This window comes from Equus przewalskii, chromosome 1 (genome assembly GCF_037783145.1).
Source record: "Equus przewalskii isolate Varuska chromosome 1, EquPr2, whole genome shotgun sequence".
In the NCBI taxonomy this organism is placed as follows: domain Eukaryota; kingdom Metazoa; phylum Chordata; class Mammalia; order Perissodactyla; family Equidae; genus Equus; species Equus przewalskii.
In genome coordinates, this window is record NC_091831.1 from 82318947 (window position 1) to 82336370 (window position 17424).

A 17424-nucleotide genomic window follows, 5' to 3' on the forward strand; every position below is an offset into this window, starting at 1 on the left:
CCGAGAAGGGAGTGTACCTTAGGTGAGGGAATCTCCAGTGCAGGCAGAGGTGAGGGCTACGTGTCAGCAGCTGGGGGACTAGACCTTTCAGGCCTGGGGCGTCTGGGTGGCACAGCAGAGCCCACTGCAGACCGTCTCTAGGTTTTTACTGTTCCAAACAAGGCTGTGAACGTGCCTTTCTCTGCAAGATAACGTGTCTGCAAGACACAGCCCTGCCTGGCTGGGTCGGGGTGTGCACTGCATTCCTCCCTTCGTCCTGGCAGCAGCCACTCCATCACCCAGCCACGGCTGCCTCTGGAGGGTGGCATTCCTCTCTCTGCTCAGACCCCCTGGGCTGATGGATGGGAAGGCAAACTTTATCCCTTCCCTGTGAACATGTCACTGTTGCCCCCACGTCCCACCTGCACCAAAGAAATTAACTCCGAGGGACCACATGGAGAATGGGAACGGGTTTAGGCCCATTTTGTGATGAAATCCTGTGGGTTATGAATGTGCTTCAACATATATTACTGAGGCCAGGACTTGATGACTTTCAAAAAGTCTTCAGCCTTTAAGTTTGCTAACGAGAGTCACCAAGAGGAATCAAATGCCTTTAAAGCAAATTTCTAAGCCTATCAGTGGTTTGGGGGTCTCGGGGGTGGGGGGTGGAGGTGACAGAACAGGTAGGTCAGCTCCATCATGCAGATACCATATGGTAGACACCTGTGCCCACATCCTTGCTATTGAAATGGACAGGGGCCACCTGGGGTAACACACCCCAGCAGGCTGAGGTTGAGATGCCAGCTTAGTCCCTGCTAGCTGGTGACCTGGCACATATCACTCACCTCACTGAGCCTCGCTCTCATCTTAAAACAGGAATTAAGGAAGCATCTTTGGGCAGCGATGTGTGCGAAATGTGACAACGGGGCCTGGCGCACGGTGTTTCTCAGCAGTGGGAACACTTAAAGTCATGGTTGTCACAACTACACTAGGGGAAGACACTGCCTCCAGGGCACAGGGTGTTCCCTGCCATGTTCTGAGACTGCCTGAGTGCGGGGCTGGGAAGGTAGGACCACCCTGAATAGAGAGGGGCCACTCAGGCACCCTGGGGAACCCGAGGCCGGATTCACACGCCCCCTGCAAGGCTTAATATCAGTCCCATGCCGCCACTCCTGGTCATCACCCCACTTTCTTTGAATCGCAGAGGACTGTGTTCTGGCCTTTGCCTTGGGGGTCATTCTCCAGGCAATGCCAGGCCCTGATTCTAGACAGTGCCTCTCTGCAATGACAAAGGTGCCCCTTATTCCAGGCTGAGCTCCAGGCCCAGAGCCTACAGCTTGTTAACAGAGCACGGTCTGAAGGAAGCCCCCCACCTCTCTTCAGCTGGGCATGCTGTCAGCAAGGCCCCTAATGCCCAGCGCCACCAAGGGTCCCTCCCAGTCTGTGCCCCAAATTATTGGGTTGAGATCTTTTGCAATATCCCATTTGGGGTATGGTGGAGACCAAAATTCAAAGCTGAAAATTTGGAAAGAGGAGCAAGATGCCATGGGCACAGAACTGAGCTGCCCCCGTGCCCTGCCCTGGGACAGACCAGGGAGCCTGTGCAGTCCCTTGTTACCTGCTCTCTCCCAAACCCGTCCTGGACGTGGGCCCAGAGGGAATACGACAGGCCCAACACTTGAGGGCTCACATCTAGAGGGAGACAGACAGTCTTGGACATCTGTCTTACCCTTTCTGGTCCCCCCATACCAACTGGGTGTCCAACAATTCAATTCAATTCAATTCAATTCAATTCAATTCAATTGGGACACTAGCCATCCAGAATTAGGGTAGACCCTGAGGGTTAAGGGCTCAGGCTCACAGGAGCTCAGGCTCACAGGACTACCCCCACTTCAGACACTAGTTCCAGCCCTGTAATCATGCCTTGGTCCTTCTCGACGCCAGCCCCAATCCTGAAGCTGTCTAGGGGCTGCCAAGAGTCACCTCAGTAGCATAGACTCAGCTACGGTTGAAAGGGTCTTGTTAGGAATAACTAAAGATGCTCCTATCACTCAGGAAATTCCAGGAGGTTTAGGAGCTGTGTGCCAGGAACCAGGCACAAAGGCCAAATGCGTATTTCCCATTACACACACTCTCATGCGAGTGTCCTAGAGCTGAGGACTGTGTTTCTCCTGCGTTGGGTCCTTCCGCGGTGCTCAGTGCTGGGCTTTGTATAGCGCTGGTTATTAATAAACATGCACGGAGAGGAAGGGATGGAATACCTGCCACCTTCCATGAAGGCCCGGTGATGTGGCCATGGGTTTGGAACAGAGCTTCAATTCTGAAGGCAAAACCTCAGCAAGCGTCAATGTAGCCCTTCCCAGCAGCCACCACTTATTGAAAAGCTACTCGGTTTCAGTACCTCTTAGCAGCATCGTCTGTTTTTCACAAGTCTTTACAATGGCCCCAGGAGTAGCTCTCCTTAGTCCTGATGAGGCCCTGAGAGGCTAAGATTCTGAGGGCATCGGGATTCAGAGCTAACCTGTTTCTTGCCAACACCCTGTTGGGTCTCCATGCTGGGCTCCTGGGCTGGAATCAGGACCTGAGAAAGACAGAACCAGCAAGGCCGGGCAGGGACAGTCTCTGTTATAACTGGATAGGATTTGGGGGTGGGGTGGGGCTGGCTCTGGCAGGATGAAAAACCACCTTATATCTCAGCGGCTTCACGTAGTAAGCAACGTTCTCTCCTGTGCTCACACAGTCTTCTGCGATCGGTTGGCATGATGCCGGGGGGCTGGTGAGGAGGTTCTCGCTCACATTTGTGATGGTTGCTAGCTGTCAGCTGGGGCAGAAACTGGGTTGAAGGAGCCATGTGTCTTTCATGAATGCAAAGAGGCATTTTTGCAATCAATCTACCATGGAGGGGACATGGCTGCTTTTAAGAATCCAGGCGCCTTTGCCCAGGTCTGTCTTGGGGCTGGATCTCCTGGTGGTAAGCTAAGCTTTTGGGGAAGCACTTTCTGTTCTAGGTGGCACGCTGTGCACATATGAGTCCACTCCTTTGCTGGGACCCTGGGGTGGCTGAGTGTGGGTGGGTGTGGAGCCAGAGACTATCTCCCGGAACCTCGAGGCTGAGACACCATCAGAGCTTTCCTCCCCCTGGTTTTGCCTGAGCTAGAAGGAGAGCCCCGCAAAACAGGTGTCTATGTGGCCAGCCTGGTGGCGCAGTGGTTAAGTTCTCATGTTCCGCTTTGGTGGCCCGGGGTTCGTCGGTTCGGATCCCAGGTGTGGACATGGCACCGCTTGGCAAGCCATGCTGTGGCAGGTGTCCCACATATAAAGTAGAGGAAGATGGGCATGGATGTGAGCTCAGGGCCAGTCTTCCTCAGCAAAAAGAGGAGGATTGGCAGCAGATGTTAGCTCAGGGCTAATTTTCTTCAAAAAAAACCAAAAACAGGTGTCCAAGTGTGAGCGTTGGGGGGAAGCCCCTCCTTTGCAGAAAGGGGCAATATGAGCACCATCTGGTCTAGTTCCTGCTAGAATCGGCCATCTTTAAGCTCTAGGAAAGCACATCACAGTGGAAATGCAAAATAACAGCACCGGAAGGAATGGCCCTTAACTTGAGCATATTGTAAATATCAAGAGTGTGTTTTTGAAGCCATTTCGTGTATTGCGATGTGTCCTGGAGCAGAGTCATGTTATGATTAGGATGGAAGTCCTGGAGACAGATGGGCCTGGATTCAATTCCCAGCCCCACCCTGATTCCCACGTGACTCGGTAAGGCTGCTCGCCAGCCCCTCAGCCACGGGATCTGAGGTCCCCATCACATCAAACTCAGAGTCCCTGCTCCACAGTGTGTGTTCAATAAATGTGATTTGATAACAACCTAAATCTCCACCCCTGCTGTTAGAAAGGTGTCATGGGAAAGCTCATTAGTGGGGGCTTCCTCCATGACACTCATTTCCCAACAGCCCTGCGGGAATTGTTGTCCCTACTTTACATATGAGGATGCTGAGGCTCAGAGACAAGCCACTTCCCATGTTCTCTGAGCTACCCATAGGCTGGTGAAGGACTCGAACTCCAGTCTCGTGGGCCCCACAGTCTAAGTACCCTCCATGCCCCCAGGCCTCCCTGGATTGACTCTTTCTAAAAGGCCCCCGGTCACCAGATACCACAGGAGCATATGTCACAAGGGATCCCCATGTGCTTTGATAGACATTTCATCTTCTCTTCACTCAACATTGGGCTTCGGTGTCATTATCCAGAGAATCAGCCTTATTTCCAGAGAATGACAACTGTTGTGAGGAACAGGGCCTCCTGTTAGGGTTAGAACGTGCTGGAATCCTTTCACCCTAAGCAAGCTACTCAACGTGCTTCCTTCTCGGTGACATGAAGACTCATCTTTCTCCGAGTTGGCTCAAAACAGCTCTCTTTCTGTTGATCCAGTCACACACTCTCAGATCTGAAAGATGCCATGGAAGTTATCTCATCCTATCGCCACATTTTCCGGAACAGGAGCTGATCTATGGAGGGGAAGCACCCTGGTTGAATGGGACTCAGAATGTTGGGATGGGGCCCAAATTTCAGGGCCCAAGTGTTTAACGCCTACATTTTCCTGGACTATCCAAGAGATGTCCATATACCCTCTCATTCAGTCCTCGCAACTGTCCTTGTCAGATGTCCACATTTTAAGGAAGAGGGAACAGAGGCGTGGAGAGATTGACAGATTTGTCCCAGGTCAAGCTCCTGGGCTGTGGCCAAGCTGACACTGGGAGCGAAGTGTGACTGCAGAGGCTGATTCAAGAAGAGTAACCGAAAAATGCACGCGCCAATCCCAATATGGAGGAATTTTATTTCGCATGGAGAAAAAAACATCCTAACCACTAGTAAATTCAGGAAGTGGTATTTTGCTATCAATTTGACTTCCTGTTGAGAAATGTGAGAGCAAATGAGTCACCATGACCCTCTGTGCCAGGTTCCTCTTTTTGGGATGTCCCCCCGAAACGTTCTTGCTGTGGCAGTTTCGGTGTCAACCCCCAGCCCTCCCTGGAGACTGGATTGGGCTCCCCTGAACCAGGAACTTGGTGATGGGTCCAGATTTCTTTAGCATCGGGGTCACTGCTTTGCTCCAAAGCATTCCGAAGGATAGAGGTGTCCCCTGACCTGGATGAATGAGGGGCCCGGTAAGCAGTCTGTCATTCGGTCACGGAAAGAAGCTATCACTTTACTGTGTTTGGGACAGAAGTGATACACCTTCTCTTCACAACCCCTTCCCATCCCAACATTCAACTGAGACACCATTGCAAATTTGCCCTAGATGGCTCAATCCTTCATGCCACGGATGGTTATTAAGGTCCTTCAAGACACAAAGCTGTACCAAGGATGATGCGCTTTCTGGAAGAACCAGTAGGAGAGTTAAGACATACTCGCAGAGATAGAATCAACCTGCTACTGTGCAGGCAGCCTTCCCTCACATTGCCACGCAGAGAGCCCAGTCTGCTCTGGCCAGTGCTGGTGACCAGCTCGGGGCTGGAGGGAGCAGCAGGCACTTCTAAGGCCCCTGGGCACAGACGCGGCCAGGGCAGTCCGCCGCAGGCTGGTTGAAGGTGGGAAGGGAAGGCAGAGCACGTTGCAGGAGGACCAGATGGACGGGGCAGTTGCCACAGGTGGCCAGGCTAGGTCAGCGGTCTGGTGGTCCCTGGGAGGCCACAGAGGCACATTTTGTGAGTAGCCACCCTGGACCAGAGGCTTTTGCTCTTAAAGAGGGGGCTGGCATGTTGACTAGACTTTATTATTGACCAGAGAAAAAAATTATGAGAATAAACGTTGAGGATGGGGAAGCGCAGGGAGATGTGCCACTGGTGGTGACAAGGAGCCTACCCCGTGGGTGCAGCTCCCCACATCGGGCAGCAGCAGACTGTGGCAGGGGAGTGGGGCTCGTGGTCGGCAGGGCTAGAGTGATTTCCCGGGCCACGTGGCCTGCGGCTGTGATGGTGGGCATGTGTGTGTGAGGGCCAGCCCATGGGCATGTCAAACTGCGCATCACACCACATGTGGGTGGGGCCAAGTTCATGGGGGAGTGTGAGCCCGTGTCTGAACCTGAGTGTGATCATGTGCCTGAGAAAGCGTGTGTGTGTGCACGTGTGTGTGTGCACGTGTGTTACCTTAGCAGTCTCCTACGTCTGCCTCTCCTGTCTCACTGGACCATAGGCTCTTCAAAGCAGTAGGCTTATCTGTTTTATCTGTTTAATAACGGGCATAAAGGAAGGCACAGCCTGCGTTTGGTGGAGGGTCAAAAATGTCCCAAGCATCCTGCCATACGCTTTAAATTCCTGATCTCGTTTAATTGCCATAGCAACCCTGGGAGGTGGCTATGACTGTCCCCATTTTAATAGCCGAGGTGACTGAGGCATCAAGAGACGGAGTGGCTTGTCCAATCCTTTCAACCAGTGCCTGGTGGTGCCGGATTTTGATCCCAGGCCTGTCTGATTCTAAAGCCCAGGCCTGTTCGTGCTATCACACCCCTTCCCATAATATGGCAAACAGGAACCAAGAAAGACAAAAATTAACTAGATGGTAGAAGGTAATCAGAGTGTTTGGATCGGCAGAGGGTTGATGGGAGCTGTGCACCCTGGGCACTGGTCTTTGGTGTGTCCCGAACTGTAGCAGCTGCACATGGTGAGCAGCGGCCTCAGTGAGGCCATCTCACTTCCTCTGAAGTCACCTCCCACCTCTGCTCCCTATTGTATTCGCTCCAAGAGACTGACTGTCGAGTGAGTTAGGCAGAGCAGTAAACAGAGAAGCAGTGTTTGGAAAGGTGTGGAACCTTTGGCTAACACACAAGCGTCGTGTGCTGAGGAGGCCGGAGCAAGCTGCAAGCCCAGGAGGCAACTCTGCGGATATGCGTGCAACTGAGTCTTACCTTCATCTGTAAGGACACAGATTGCTGTACAGCTCTTCCTGAGGATGTGAACTGTTGCAAGAATGTCTCTTTCCCTATCCGTATGACAATGCAGGCTTCTGCCCCCAAATCTTGGGAAAGAATGAACCAGCGGTGGTTCTTCCCAGGGTTGATTGGGTTGTCAGTGCACAGCTGGTTCCTGCTCATCGTGAGCCATGGAGTTGCCATGCTTATGCTCACTCTTGTACGTGTCCTTATATAACGCTTGGCAGTTTGCAAGGAGCTTTCACAGGCACGGCCTTCCCACCTCTGCATTGCCCTTTGGGATAGGTAGGGCAGAAATTATCATCTCCGTTTGATGGGTGGAGGAACAGGCTCAGAGATATTAAGGGACTTGCTCAAGGTAACTCATGATCCAGACTGGTAGAGCCAGGAGTCAGACTCAAGTCTCTTGCTCTTCATCCACTCAGCTTCCCACCATGCGATACTCAGGGCTGTTTTCACCTGGCTGGGGCGATCACTTCTATTTTGCTTCAGCTGGGGTCTTGATCCTCTCCTGCCTAGACCATCCCAACCCTTCTATTCAATTCTCAGCCTCCAATACCCTTGACAGAGCCACCTTGCGCTGCTCTGGGGCCACACTGGCCATAAGCTGGGCTCTGGTGTAGAAGATGGACAAACCCAGAGGCTGTGGGTGAAGAGAGGAAGTGTTGATTCTCCCACAGAAGTACAGAACCAAGTGGGTAAGGCGCAGAGTAAGGAGTCACCCCTCTGCCCCTAGACAGAGACATCTAGGACCAAGTTTCACATTGACGTCAACATCCATGACAAGGCGTCCCCCTGGGGCGCTGGCCGGAACCACCACTGTGCTGGGGCTTGATGCCCAGGCTACATATTTTGGCTATTCTGGGGTCCTTTGCAATTCCATATAAATTTTAGAATCAGCTTGTCAGTTTCTACAAAGAAGTCGTCTGGGATTCTGCTAGGGATTGTGTTAAATCTGTAGATCTTCGTGGGGAGTATTGACATCTTCACAATGTTAAATCTTCCAATTCATGATTGTAGGATGTTTTCCCATTTATTGAGATCTTTTTAAATTTCTCTCAACAACATTTTGTAGTTTTTAGAGCATAAGTTTTGCACTTGTTTTATTAAATTTATTCCTGTATATTTTATTCTATTTGGTGCTATTGTGCATGAAATTGCTTTCTTTTTTAATTTCGTTTTCAGATTATTCATAGCAAGTATGTAAAAATACAATTGATTTTTGTATATTGATCTTATACCCTGCAACGTTGCTGAACTCATTTATTAATTCTAAGTTTTTTTAGTGGATTCCTTAGAATGTTCCATATACAAGATCATGTCATCCGTGAATAGAGATCGTTTACTTCTTCCTTTCCAGTCTGGGTGCCTTTATTTCTCTTTCTTGCCTAGTTTCCCTGGCTAGAACCTCCAGCACAACGTTGACTAGAAGTGGTGAGAGCAAATATTCTTCTAAGTCTGTTGAGACGTGTTTGGTGCCCTAGCATTTGGTCTGTCCTGGAGTGTGTCCTATGTGCCCTTGAGAAGAATGTATATTCTGCTGTTGTTGGGCGAGGAGTACTACAGGTGTCTGTTAGGTCTACTTGGTTTATAGTATTGAGCAATTCCTCTATTTCCCTATTGATGTTCTATCCATTATTGAAAGCAGGATATTGGAGTTTCCAATTACTATTGTTGCACTGTCTATTTCTCTCTGAAGTCTACTTCTGTTTCATGGACTTTGGTGCTCTATTGTTAGGTTTAATCTGTCTATAATTGCTATACCTTCTTGATGTATTGACCCTCTTATTCGTGTATATTGTCCTTCTTTCTCTCTTGTAATAATTTTTGTCTTAAAGTCTATTTTGTCTGATTGTAGTGCAGCCATTCCAGCTCTCTTTTGATTTCTGTTTATATGGAATATCTTTTTCAATTGTTCCGCTTTCAGTCTATTTGTGTGTTGAATCTAAAGTGAATCTCTTTAGACAGCGTGTTGCTGTTTTTATCCATTCTGCCCACCTCTGCCTTTCAATTAGAGAGTTTAATCCATTTACATTTAATGTAATTACTGATAAGGAATGACTTCTGCTATTTTGCTTTTTTTTCTGTGTGTCATATATTCTTCTTTTTCCTCAAATCTTCAATTACTGACTGCTTTTGTGTTAAATAGATATTTTCTGGCATATTCTTTTCCTTGTTTCTTTTACTATAGAATTTTTGGGTTATTATTTTGGTGGTTGCCTTGGAGATTGCATCTCGATTTATAACAATCTAGCCTGGATTAATACCAAGATAATATCAATAGTATATAAAAACTTTTCTTAATATCTCCCCCTCCCACTTATGTTGTTATCATCACCCAGTACATCTTCATACATCGTGTGCTCGTCAATGTACATTTATCATTGTTGTTTTATGCAGTTATCTTTTAAATCATATAAAAAAAGGAGAAGTTGTAAAGAAAAATACATTAATACTATCTTAATTTACCTAGACCATTCCTTTTACTGGTGTTCTGTATTTCTTCGTGCACATTTGTGTTACTCTCTAGTGTCCTTTCATTTCAGCCTGAAGGACTCCCTTTAACATTTCATGTGGAGCAGATCTGTAACAGTTGACCATCTTAATTTTTGTTTATCTGAGAATGTGTTAATTGCTGATTCATTTTGGAGGGTTAGTTTTGCCAGGTATTGAACTTTTGGTCGACAGTCTTTCTTTCGGCACTCTGAGTATGGCATCCCACCGCAGGCTGAAGTATGGCAGTAGGACTGCACCAGATACTCAAAGGGCAGCAGTGGACACCTGGACAGGAGTTGGATTTTGAAACAGATGAGGATGAAATAAAGGATGGAAGGAGAGAAGTGTCTGCCAGAGTGGGAGGGCCACATCCAGCAGCACCTTCTGCGTGTGCTGAGATTATCGGCCATCGTGACCAACAAGAACCTCACCCAGGACCTCAGGCTATGGAAGGCTGGAAGGCAGCCCAAACCAGCAGAAGCCGGACAAGGGAATCTAGTGGAAGTATATCAGAGATTTACAAAATCTTTTGGGAGCTGGAGAACCAGGCTTCAAAAATGGACAAGAAGGATGATAGTGCCAGAGGCCCTAAAAGGAAGAAGCACAACGATCATCTTTTCACAGGAATAGTGTAGTCTGGACACCCCTACAGGGCACCTCCACTGTGCTGGGAGGCATCATCGTCACCGCAGGACATTGTCACTGCCGCCAGTGCTGGGAAGCCCACTCTAACCATCTCTTAGTCTTTTCCTGACACACTTAACATTAGATCAAAGCCAGGCAGGGGTATCAGATGGGCCGAGCCTAGGTCCCATGGCCTCAGCCCACTGCCTGCAGGGCCAGAGCAGGTCTCTTCCTTCTGGCTTCCAAAGAGGACGATGAGGTTGGGTGGGGATCCCTCCAAAACAGGAAGGGGCTAGATGACATACAGCCCCAAACGAGCTCCATTCCGCTACAACAAATGAGGTGAAGGGAGGGTGTAATTCTGAGAGCAGGGGAGATGTGAGTGTGTTTGCCAACTTGGAGAAGAGAGCCCGTGAGGGAGGGAGGATTAAAGACACAAATGGAGGGGAAATGACTGGAAGAGCAGATGGAGGTTACTCTGTGCCCAGGGGGAGGGCTGGCGGAGCAGGGCAGGACTCCTGACCTTGGGGAGAGGGTGGAGTTAGAGAAGGCGCCTGGGAAGTTTCTGTTCTTTCCCTCCGCTCCCATCCCTGCCTTCCCACAGCAAGCAGGTGTTGGCACTAGGGAGCTCACTTATTTTGCAATAACGCAAAACCGGCCAAAGTGGAGATTCATCGTTTGCTAAAATCTGCCTCTTTCGGGCAGGGGAAATCAGTTCAGACCTGATTGCTTGTTGGAGCCATGTGAGGACAGCGGTTGCCATTCGAGCCTGGGCAGGCCGAGGCTGGCATCACCCCACCCCTGGGTCCCCTGCCCCTGCTTCAGAGGAAGGGTGACAGCTCCCTGGAACCTCAATGCATCCTGTTCCCAGAAACCCACTAGTGAGGTCACATTTCCCTCTTTCCTCTCAGCCTCTGACTGCCAGAGGCAGGAGCTCCGCAGGGGCCCCTGGTGGCCCCGGGCTGGGGTCTTCCTGTCACCTCCCACGGTGCCTGGAGGGAGCCCCACGCGCTCATGGCAGGGCCTGGACCACTGTCCCGTCCACCCACTCTCAGATAGAAGCTTTTCCTTCTGAGAAACCCACAGTGAGACCTTGCAGCCAAATAAAATCTTTATCCGCAAGCTGTCCAGTTAAATGGGCAGCCCAGACAGTTGACCAAGTGGGGCAGAGAATCTTAGTGAGTAGTATTTATCTGAACCCAGGGTTCACAGAGGCTTAAAAATGAGGCCAGTGAGCTCCATAGAAACCCCATGCGGTCGACACAGCTGAGCTGTTTAGGTTCCCCTTCGAGAAGGGACTCGCTGTCCAGCTGCGAGGAGTGGAGTCAGCTGACAGCCGCCAGCTGTTCCATCTTCCAGGGTCAGCCTCCGCTTTCGAGCCAACTTCACGCTGTTCTCGGGTGGCCCCCAGCCAATGACTGTGCAGCGGCGGCCCAGGTCACGCTCTTCTCCAGGAGACCCCCAGCCAATGACTGCGGAAGGCAAAGCACACAGGCCTGAGCACCGCCACCCAAAGCCAGACCCCTCCTCTGGGCCCTCACCTTGGGAGCTCCCCGGGGGGCTGGCAGAGACACCATCAGGTTTGCTCGCCCTCTCACACGCCTCGCCACCGCCCCCCCCCAAGTCCTGCGTCCCCGTCTTTCCTCGAACAGGTGTTAATCCCTAGTAAAACTCTCAGCTCAGCATCTGCCACCAGAGAACCCAGCTGGTGCACCACTCATTCATCCACCCACACACACTATGCACCCTGGACATCAGCCGCCTGGACATTTGCTACTGCAGAGTTACAAGCGGGTGTGTGGCAAGTGCCACAGTGGAGGATGGAACAAAAAGTTAGGGAGTCTGAACTGGGTTCGTACCCCTAAGCCACCCCCGTGCCACAAGGGGTGCAAGACTCAAGAAAACACGCCCGAGGCTACAGGTCAGGACTGAGGGCCTTTCCAGGTGAAGCTTCCCTGTTGTGGTCGGGCCTGGTGTGGCTGGTGGTTTTCCAATGCCCAATCCTGGATTCTGCATCTCTGTCTTCTCACTCTCTGCCCGGGATCCTGGGACACCAAAGACCCAGAAGAGGAGGCGTCCAGAGCTCTAGACCCCTCCTGGGGGCCTGGACCACGGATGGAGGAGCATACAATGGACTGCAGTGCGTGGACAAGACCGAAATGAAAAGTCAAGCTAAGTGTCTGGAGGAGGCATTGGGCCACGGGGCAGTGATGGACTTAGGTCTCAGGCAACAGGACTGAAGCCAGGGACAGCGGCCCAGGAGGGAGGCCCTGCCCTCTGGGACAGAGCAGCTGGTGGCACTCAAGCGCCCCATGGTGAAACCAAGGATACGCTCGGAGTACCAGCAAAGTAGGGCCACCAAAGTGGCTGCAAAGTTCACCTGTGATGAATCCCGCACAACTTCATAATTAAAACATCTGAAAAGAATGTTTTAAATTCAGCATCCTGTAAGTCTTGTTTGTAGTTTATATTTAAATTGTGAGTTATAATATTTCGATTACGGGTTAATTTTTAAATGATGGGCTAATTGTGGGTAATAATTATGGACCATTTAAATTTTTCTATATTTAAATTACGAGTGAGGTCTTAATCGGGTCTGGCGGGAGGCATTTTAGAGAGTTCCTGTGGCCTCGTTTGTGAGTGATAAGGGAGCTATTAAAGGTGAGAGCTCTAACCTTGGGGCACTGAGCAGGGAGGTGACACTGGGACAGGGTCTAGAAGGATGCGTTAAAGTCTGGTAGGTGAGGGAGGGAAGGTCGCTGCAGTAACAGAGGACCGACTGTGTAATGACCCTTCCTGTCATGACCATCCGAGATGTTTCCAGGTTGACAGTGGGGGCTCCACTCCACTCAGCCGTGTGGGGAACCAGACGTGAGGGCCTCTGCCATCTTCTGCATGGGACTTCCAAGATGGCCCCAGAAAAGGGCAACAAGCGTGGAGGAGGGCCAGGGGGGTGGGGAGGAGTCCTCTGGGCCGGACCTGCAAGGGGCCATATGGCATTGGCTCATAACCAACAGCCAGGACACAGTCACACGGAACCGCAAGGAGGCTGGACCACGGAGAGCATCTGCGTGTCCCCAGGAAGCAAGGAAAACAGGTGTGAGTGGAGAGCTCACATCCTCTGCCCACAGCAGGCAGTCGCGTGACAGGGGCATGCAGAGTGGTACCAGCTAGTCCAGCACACCACTGGGATGGACAGAAGTGACCTGCTAGGGATCTGGAGCATCAGCTGCCTGGCGACAAGGATAGAGCGCACAGTAAGCGGGAAGTCAGGGGACACTGATTCTGGTGACCACTGCGCAGTCATCTCCAACTCAGGGTAGCAGTGTTTCCCTCCTCTGCTTCAGAAACAGCCCGCTCTGTCCGCCCTGCAGCTTCTGGAACAGGGAAGCAGGGCTCTGCTACCTATATGACATCTTAGCAAACATTAGAGAAAGGCTCACCTCCTGGTAGCAGATTCCGCTCACCCTGCCAGAACGCATGGCTTTGCCAGCCCAGCCCAAACCCAGCCCCACTGCCCCCTCTACTGGACACGTTTGTGCAGTGCACAGGCCGTACAAGGTACCTTGACTGCATGGAATGGAGCTGTCTCCTGTTGAGGCTTGGGGTGGAGGCCCCTTTCCACTTTCTGACTGGGAGACTGGCAAATGTGCCCCTCTCTGAGAAGGAGCCTCCCTCGGGGTGATAGCAGGCAAAGACGGCCTCCGGTGGCCCCAGGCTCGAGGACATGCAGTCATTTTCTAAAGCAGTGGTTGTCAGCCTGGCCGTACATTGGATCCCGGGAGCAACTTTTACATCTCTGATGACCGGCTGCATGCCAGACCAGCTAAATCGGAGCCGCTGGGGGTAGAACACAGAAATTAGTTTTCCAGGCTCTCCACTGTGCAGCCAAGGTTGAGAACCACTAATGTGAGGCCATTCTGGCTCTGGCCAATGACACTGGTGGGTGACCATTCCCACCAGGAGGCATGTGTTTCAGCAGACGCCTTCTGGAGAGTTCTGTCCTCTCCATCCTCTCTACCCACCCTTCAGTGCGTCACGGTGCCTGGCCCAGAGCAGCCCTTAAAAAAAAGGCTGAAATGACCCAAGGCAGGAGACCAGCGAGGGACACAGGACCACTGCGGGTAGGCGCAGTCAGTGGGAAAGGGGTCACTCTGCTGCAGTGTGAGACCTGGGTCTCCCCTCCTCGGTCTTGGTTTCCCACCGGTAAGTGAGGGGAGTGGGGCTCTTTTTTCAAACAAAAGCCAGCAAGCTCAAGAGATGGCCTTGCCCAGCTCTTGTCCCCACCCCCCGCTCCCTCCCTGCAGCGCCCAAGGTACCTAGAGGACTCCCCCGGTCCTGCACTGCAGGGTTTGTAAACTTCAGGAAGGAGGGGATGCTGAAGTCCCTTCCAACTGGACCCCATGGATCCCTTCATCCAGAGAAGCACTTGGAACGTGGTCTGCAGGCAGAGAGAAGGAAAGTGCTACTTTCCTCCGGCCCCCCCGATTCTCGGGTGCAGAGTTGGGACCAGCTCCTGCCCTCTTCCCAGCTTACTTCTGGGTTGGAGCCCAGAGCCTCTGTGGTTTTGTCCAGTTCCAACGCTGATCCCCCGAAAAGCAGGGGGTAAGCACAGTGACCTAATGTCATGGGGGGTAAACAGCTGCACAGAAAAAACGCCCCGGGCGTGGTTTCTTAACCAAAACAAGTGTGACTGGACCCAGACTAGGTCCTCAGGGCATTTTCCTGCCTCTGGCTGGGAGGAAGTGGTCCAGGCTACATTACTCAGAGGGCTTCACGATTGCTCAAGACATTGTCACTGGCCACAGGACCTGGCTCTGTGACCCGGATGTTGACATGAGATTTCCCAGCTCTGTATCCTCCACCTCCTGGGTGGCCGCTGTCCCAGCCTGACCCAGCCTCTACCTGGCCCGAAAGGAAAAGGAGAACGATTCTGTCTTTCGGTGCTGTTGCTTGGATCTGCCCATCAAGTCAATATGCCTCATGGGGTTCCCCGCCTGAGCCCAGCCTGAGGCTTGGGGCGAGGCGTGCAGGAGGGGCATTGGGCCCTCTAAGGGACACAGATGAGAGCCCTGGGGAAGTGCTTAGTGGCTCCTTCTGGTGGTAGAATCAGGACATTTCACAGGGGACTTGCTCAGAATGATCAGGCTCACGTGGCTGAAACACTTGTGGGAAAGGGCATTCCAGAGAGAGGGAACTGCTCGTGCAAAGGCACAGAGGCACACCGGAGCAGGGGCTGTGCGTGCAAAGGCAGAGAGGCACACAGGAGCAGGCGCTGTAGGTGCAAAGGCACAGCGGCGCACCAGAGCAGGGGCTGTGCATGCAAAGGCACAGAGGCACACAGGAGCAGGGGCTGTGCTTGCAAACTCACAGAGGTGCACCGGAGCAGGGGCTGTGCATGCAAAGGTACAGAGGCACACCAGAGCAGGGGCTGCACGGGCCTATGGTTGTGTGCAGCATAAGCAAGAGATAGGTCTCAGAGGAAGGCCTGCACAGTACTATGAAAGGCCTTGAATGTTATATCAAAATACTTCTTCATCCCTTCTGAGGAGTGGCCAAGGGCCAGAATAAGTGACTTGATGCTAAGTAAGACAGCTTTGTCTCTAAGGACAATGCTCTCTCCCGCTTCCTCCTGGCCATTTGAGCGACCACATCCTGGTGACTCTTTTCCTCTCCCATCCTCCCCTACTCTCCAAGGTCCAGACCCTGCCATCTCTAACAGGGACTGCTGCAGTGGGCTCCCCGTGGACCCCAAGCCTCCAGACCCTCTTCCCTCCCAGCTGCTAGAGTTGATTACATATCAATACAATATTTGGGGATCCGTGGACATAGGGGCACCATGAGGATTAGGCAGGGAGCACGGCCATTTGAAGCAGAGAGGTCATTGTTCAACTCTCTCATCTTCCAACTACTGAGAAGATTGAGTGGTACCCAAGCCTGAAAAACCCGGCCCCAGGCGCAAATGCCTAACAAGGCACATGGGGCTATTCCAGGGGCACCAAGGCTAGTCCTCACCATCAGCAAGTTCACTGAGGGCGTTCACGCCAGGACCGGTTCACAGGAGGTGGTTGGGAATTTGGGTATTTAAAGAGACCGCTGCACAGAAAAGCATGAGCTGTAGAGACAGCCCCGGGTTCAGCTCCCGGCCCTGACAGGAGAGTTGGGCGACTCTGGGCAAGTTATTGAACATTTCTGTGCCTTGTTTTCTTCCTCGGAAAAGCCGTGATCCTAGTGCCTGCCTCAAGGAATTTGAGAATTCAATGAGATATTGAACAAAGCACCAACCTCAAGGACACATAGTGGGCGCCTAATCAATGATAGCTATTACTGTGATTGCATTTCTTGGGCAATTTTTAAGATCTTGAGGCTGAAACCCCAAAAGCCCCACTCTCCCCTCTTTAGAATGGTGCTGATGTTAAACAGAAACACGGCAATTAGCAGAGAGATTCACTTCTCAGTGTAGGTTTTGAGGTCCCACCGCTTGCGGCCCCCGGAACTGAGTGCTTCACAAGCATCCTTATTCCTGTCACCTTATTCCGGCGGCAGCAAAAGTGAACATCCCTAACAGGCATCTTCCTGCTGGTCGGGTCCCCCGAGGAGCTGAAGGCTGCAGGCTGCAGGCTCCTTCTAACACACACCTGTCTTTCCACGGTTGGAACGGTGCGCTCGGAAACCGCCCCCGGGGCCCTCCGGGCAGGAAGCATCAGGCAGAGCGGGTCCCATTGGACGGGCCTAGAGGGGTCCTCGGCCACCCTCCCGCCAAGAGCGCTCTCCCCCGGGCCTTGCGGGGCGTGCGTCTCCTGCGGGCTCTCGTGCTCTCGGGCTGGCGGCGCGCTCCCCGACCGAGGGCGGACCGGCTCCCGGGCCCGTGCGCGCGCCCCGCCCTCCGCCAGCCGCCGGATCGGGGATGGACAGTGCCGCGCGCTCCCGGGCGCGCTGGAGGGACCGCGGGGCCGCCCCGCCCGGGCCCAGGGATTGATCAGCAGCGGTTCCTGAGCCTCCTAATGGTTCGCTTGGATGGGAATTCGTTCTGGGATGGATAAATAATGCATTGAGGATTGCGTAGTCCAAGGCAAGCCGTCGGTCCGGAGCCAGGAGAGGGAGCCCACGGAGCCTTGCCAGCGACACCAGCGGCCATGGGGGCGCGAGCGGGGCGTGAGGGGCAGCGGAGCCAGAGGAAGAGAAAAGGGAAGTGGACGACAGCATGATCTGCCCAGCGACTCTGGCCGGGCGGCGGCTGGAACATGCTGAGCCCAAAGATCAGGCAGGCCAGGAGGGGTAAGTCCAACTCCCCGGGGCGGATCGTGTGCTTCTCCTGGCTACGGGACGTGTGGGGACACTTAGCCGGCTGCCACGCTGCGGGGCAGAGGGAGCCGGTGTTCTGGAGGCAGCCTGGTGAG

General features: G+C 52.5%; 1 protein-coding gene across 6 annotated transcripts in view; it reads left to right on the forward strand.

Moving 5' to 3' along the window:
• ARHGAP22 (Rho GTPase activating protein 22) overlaps positions 1–17424 on the forward strand; it is a 188242-nt gene that overhangs the window by 23542 nt on the left and 147276 nt on the right. Inside the window, exon 1 of one of the 6 annotated variants that reach the window (XM_070615521.1) lies at positions 16895–17302. The exons of 4 other annotated variants lie outside the window; for them this stretch is intronic. In XM_070615521.1, coding sequence (XP_070471622.1) covers positions 17269–17302 — 34 coding nt within the window. In that variant the 5' untranslated portion in view covers positions 16895–17268. Of the gene's footprint in view, positions 1–16894; positions 17303–17424 lie in introns of those variants that run through there. One more of the 6 variants, XM_070615509.1, reaches the window with a different exon arrangement.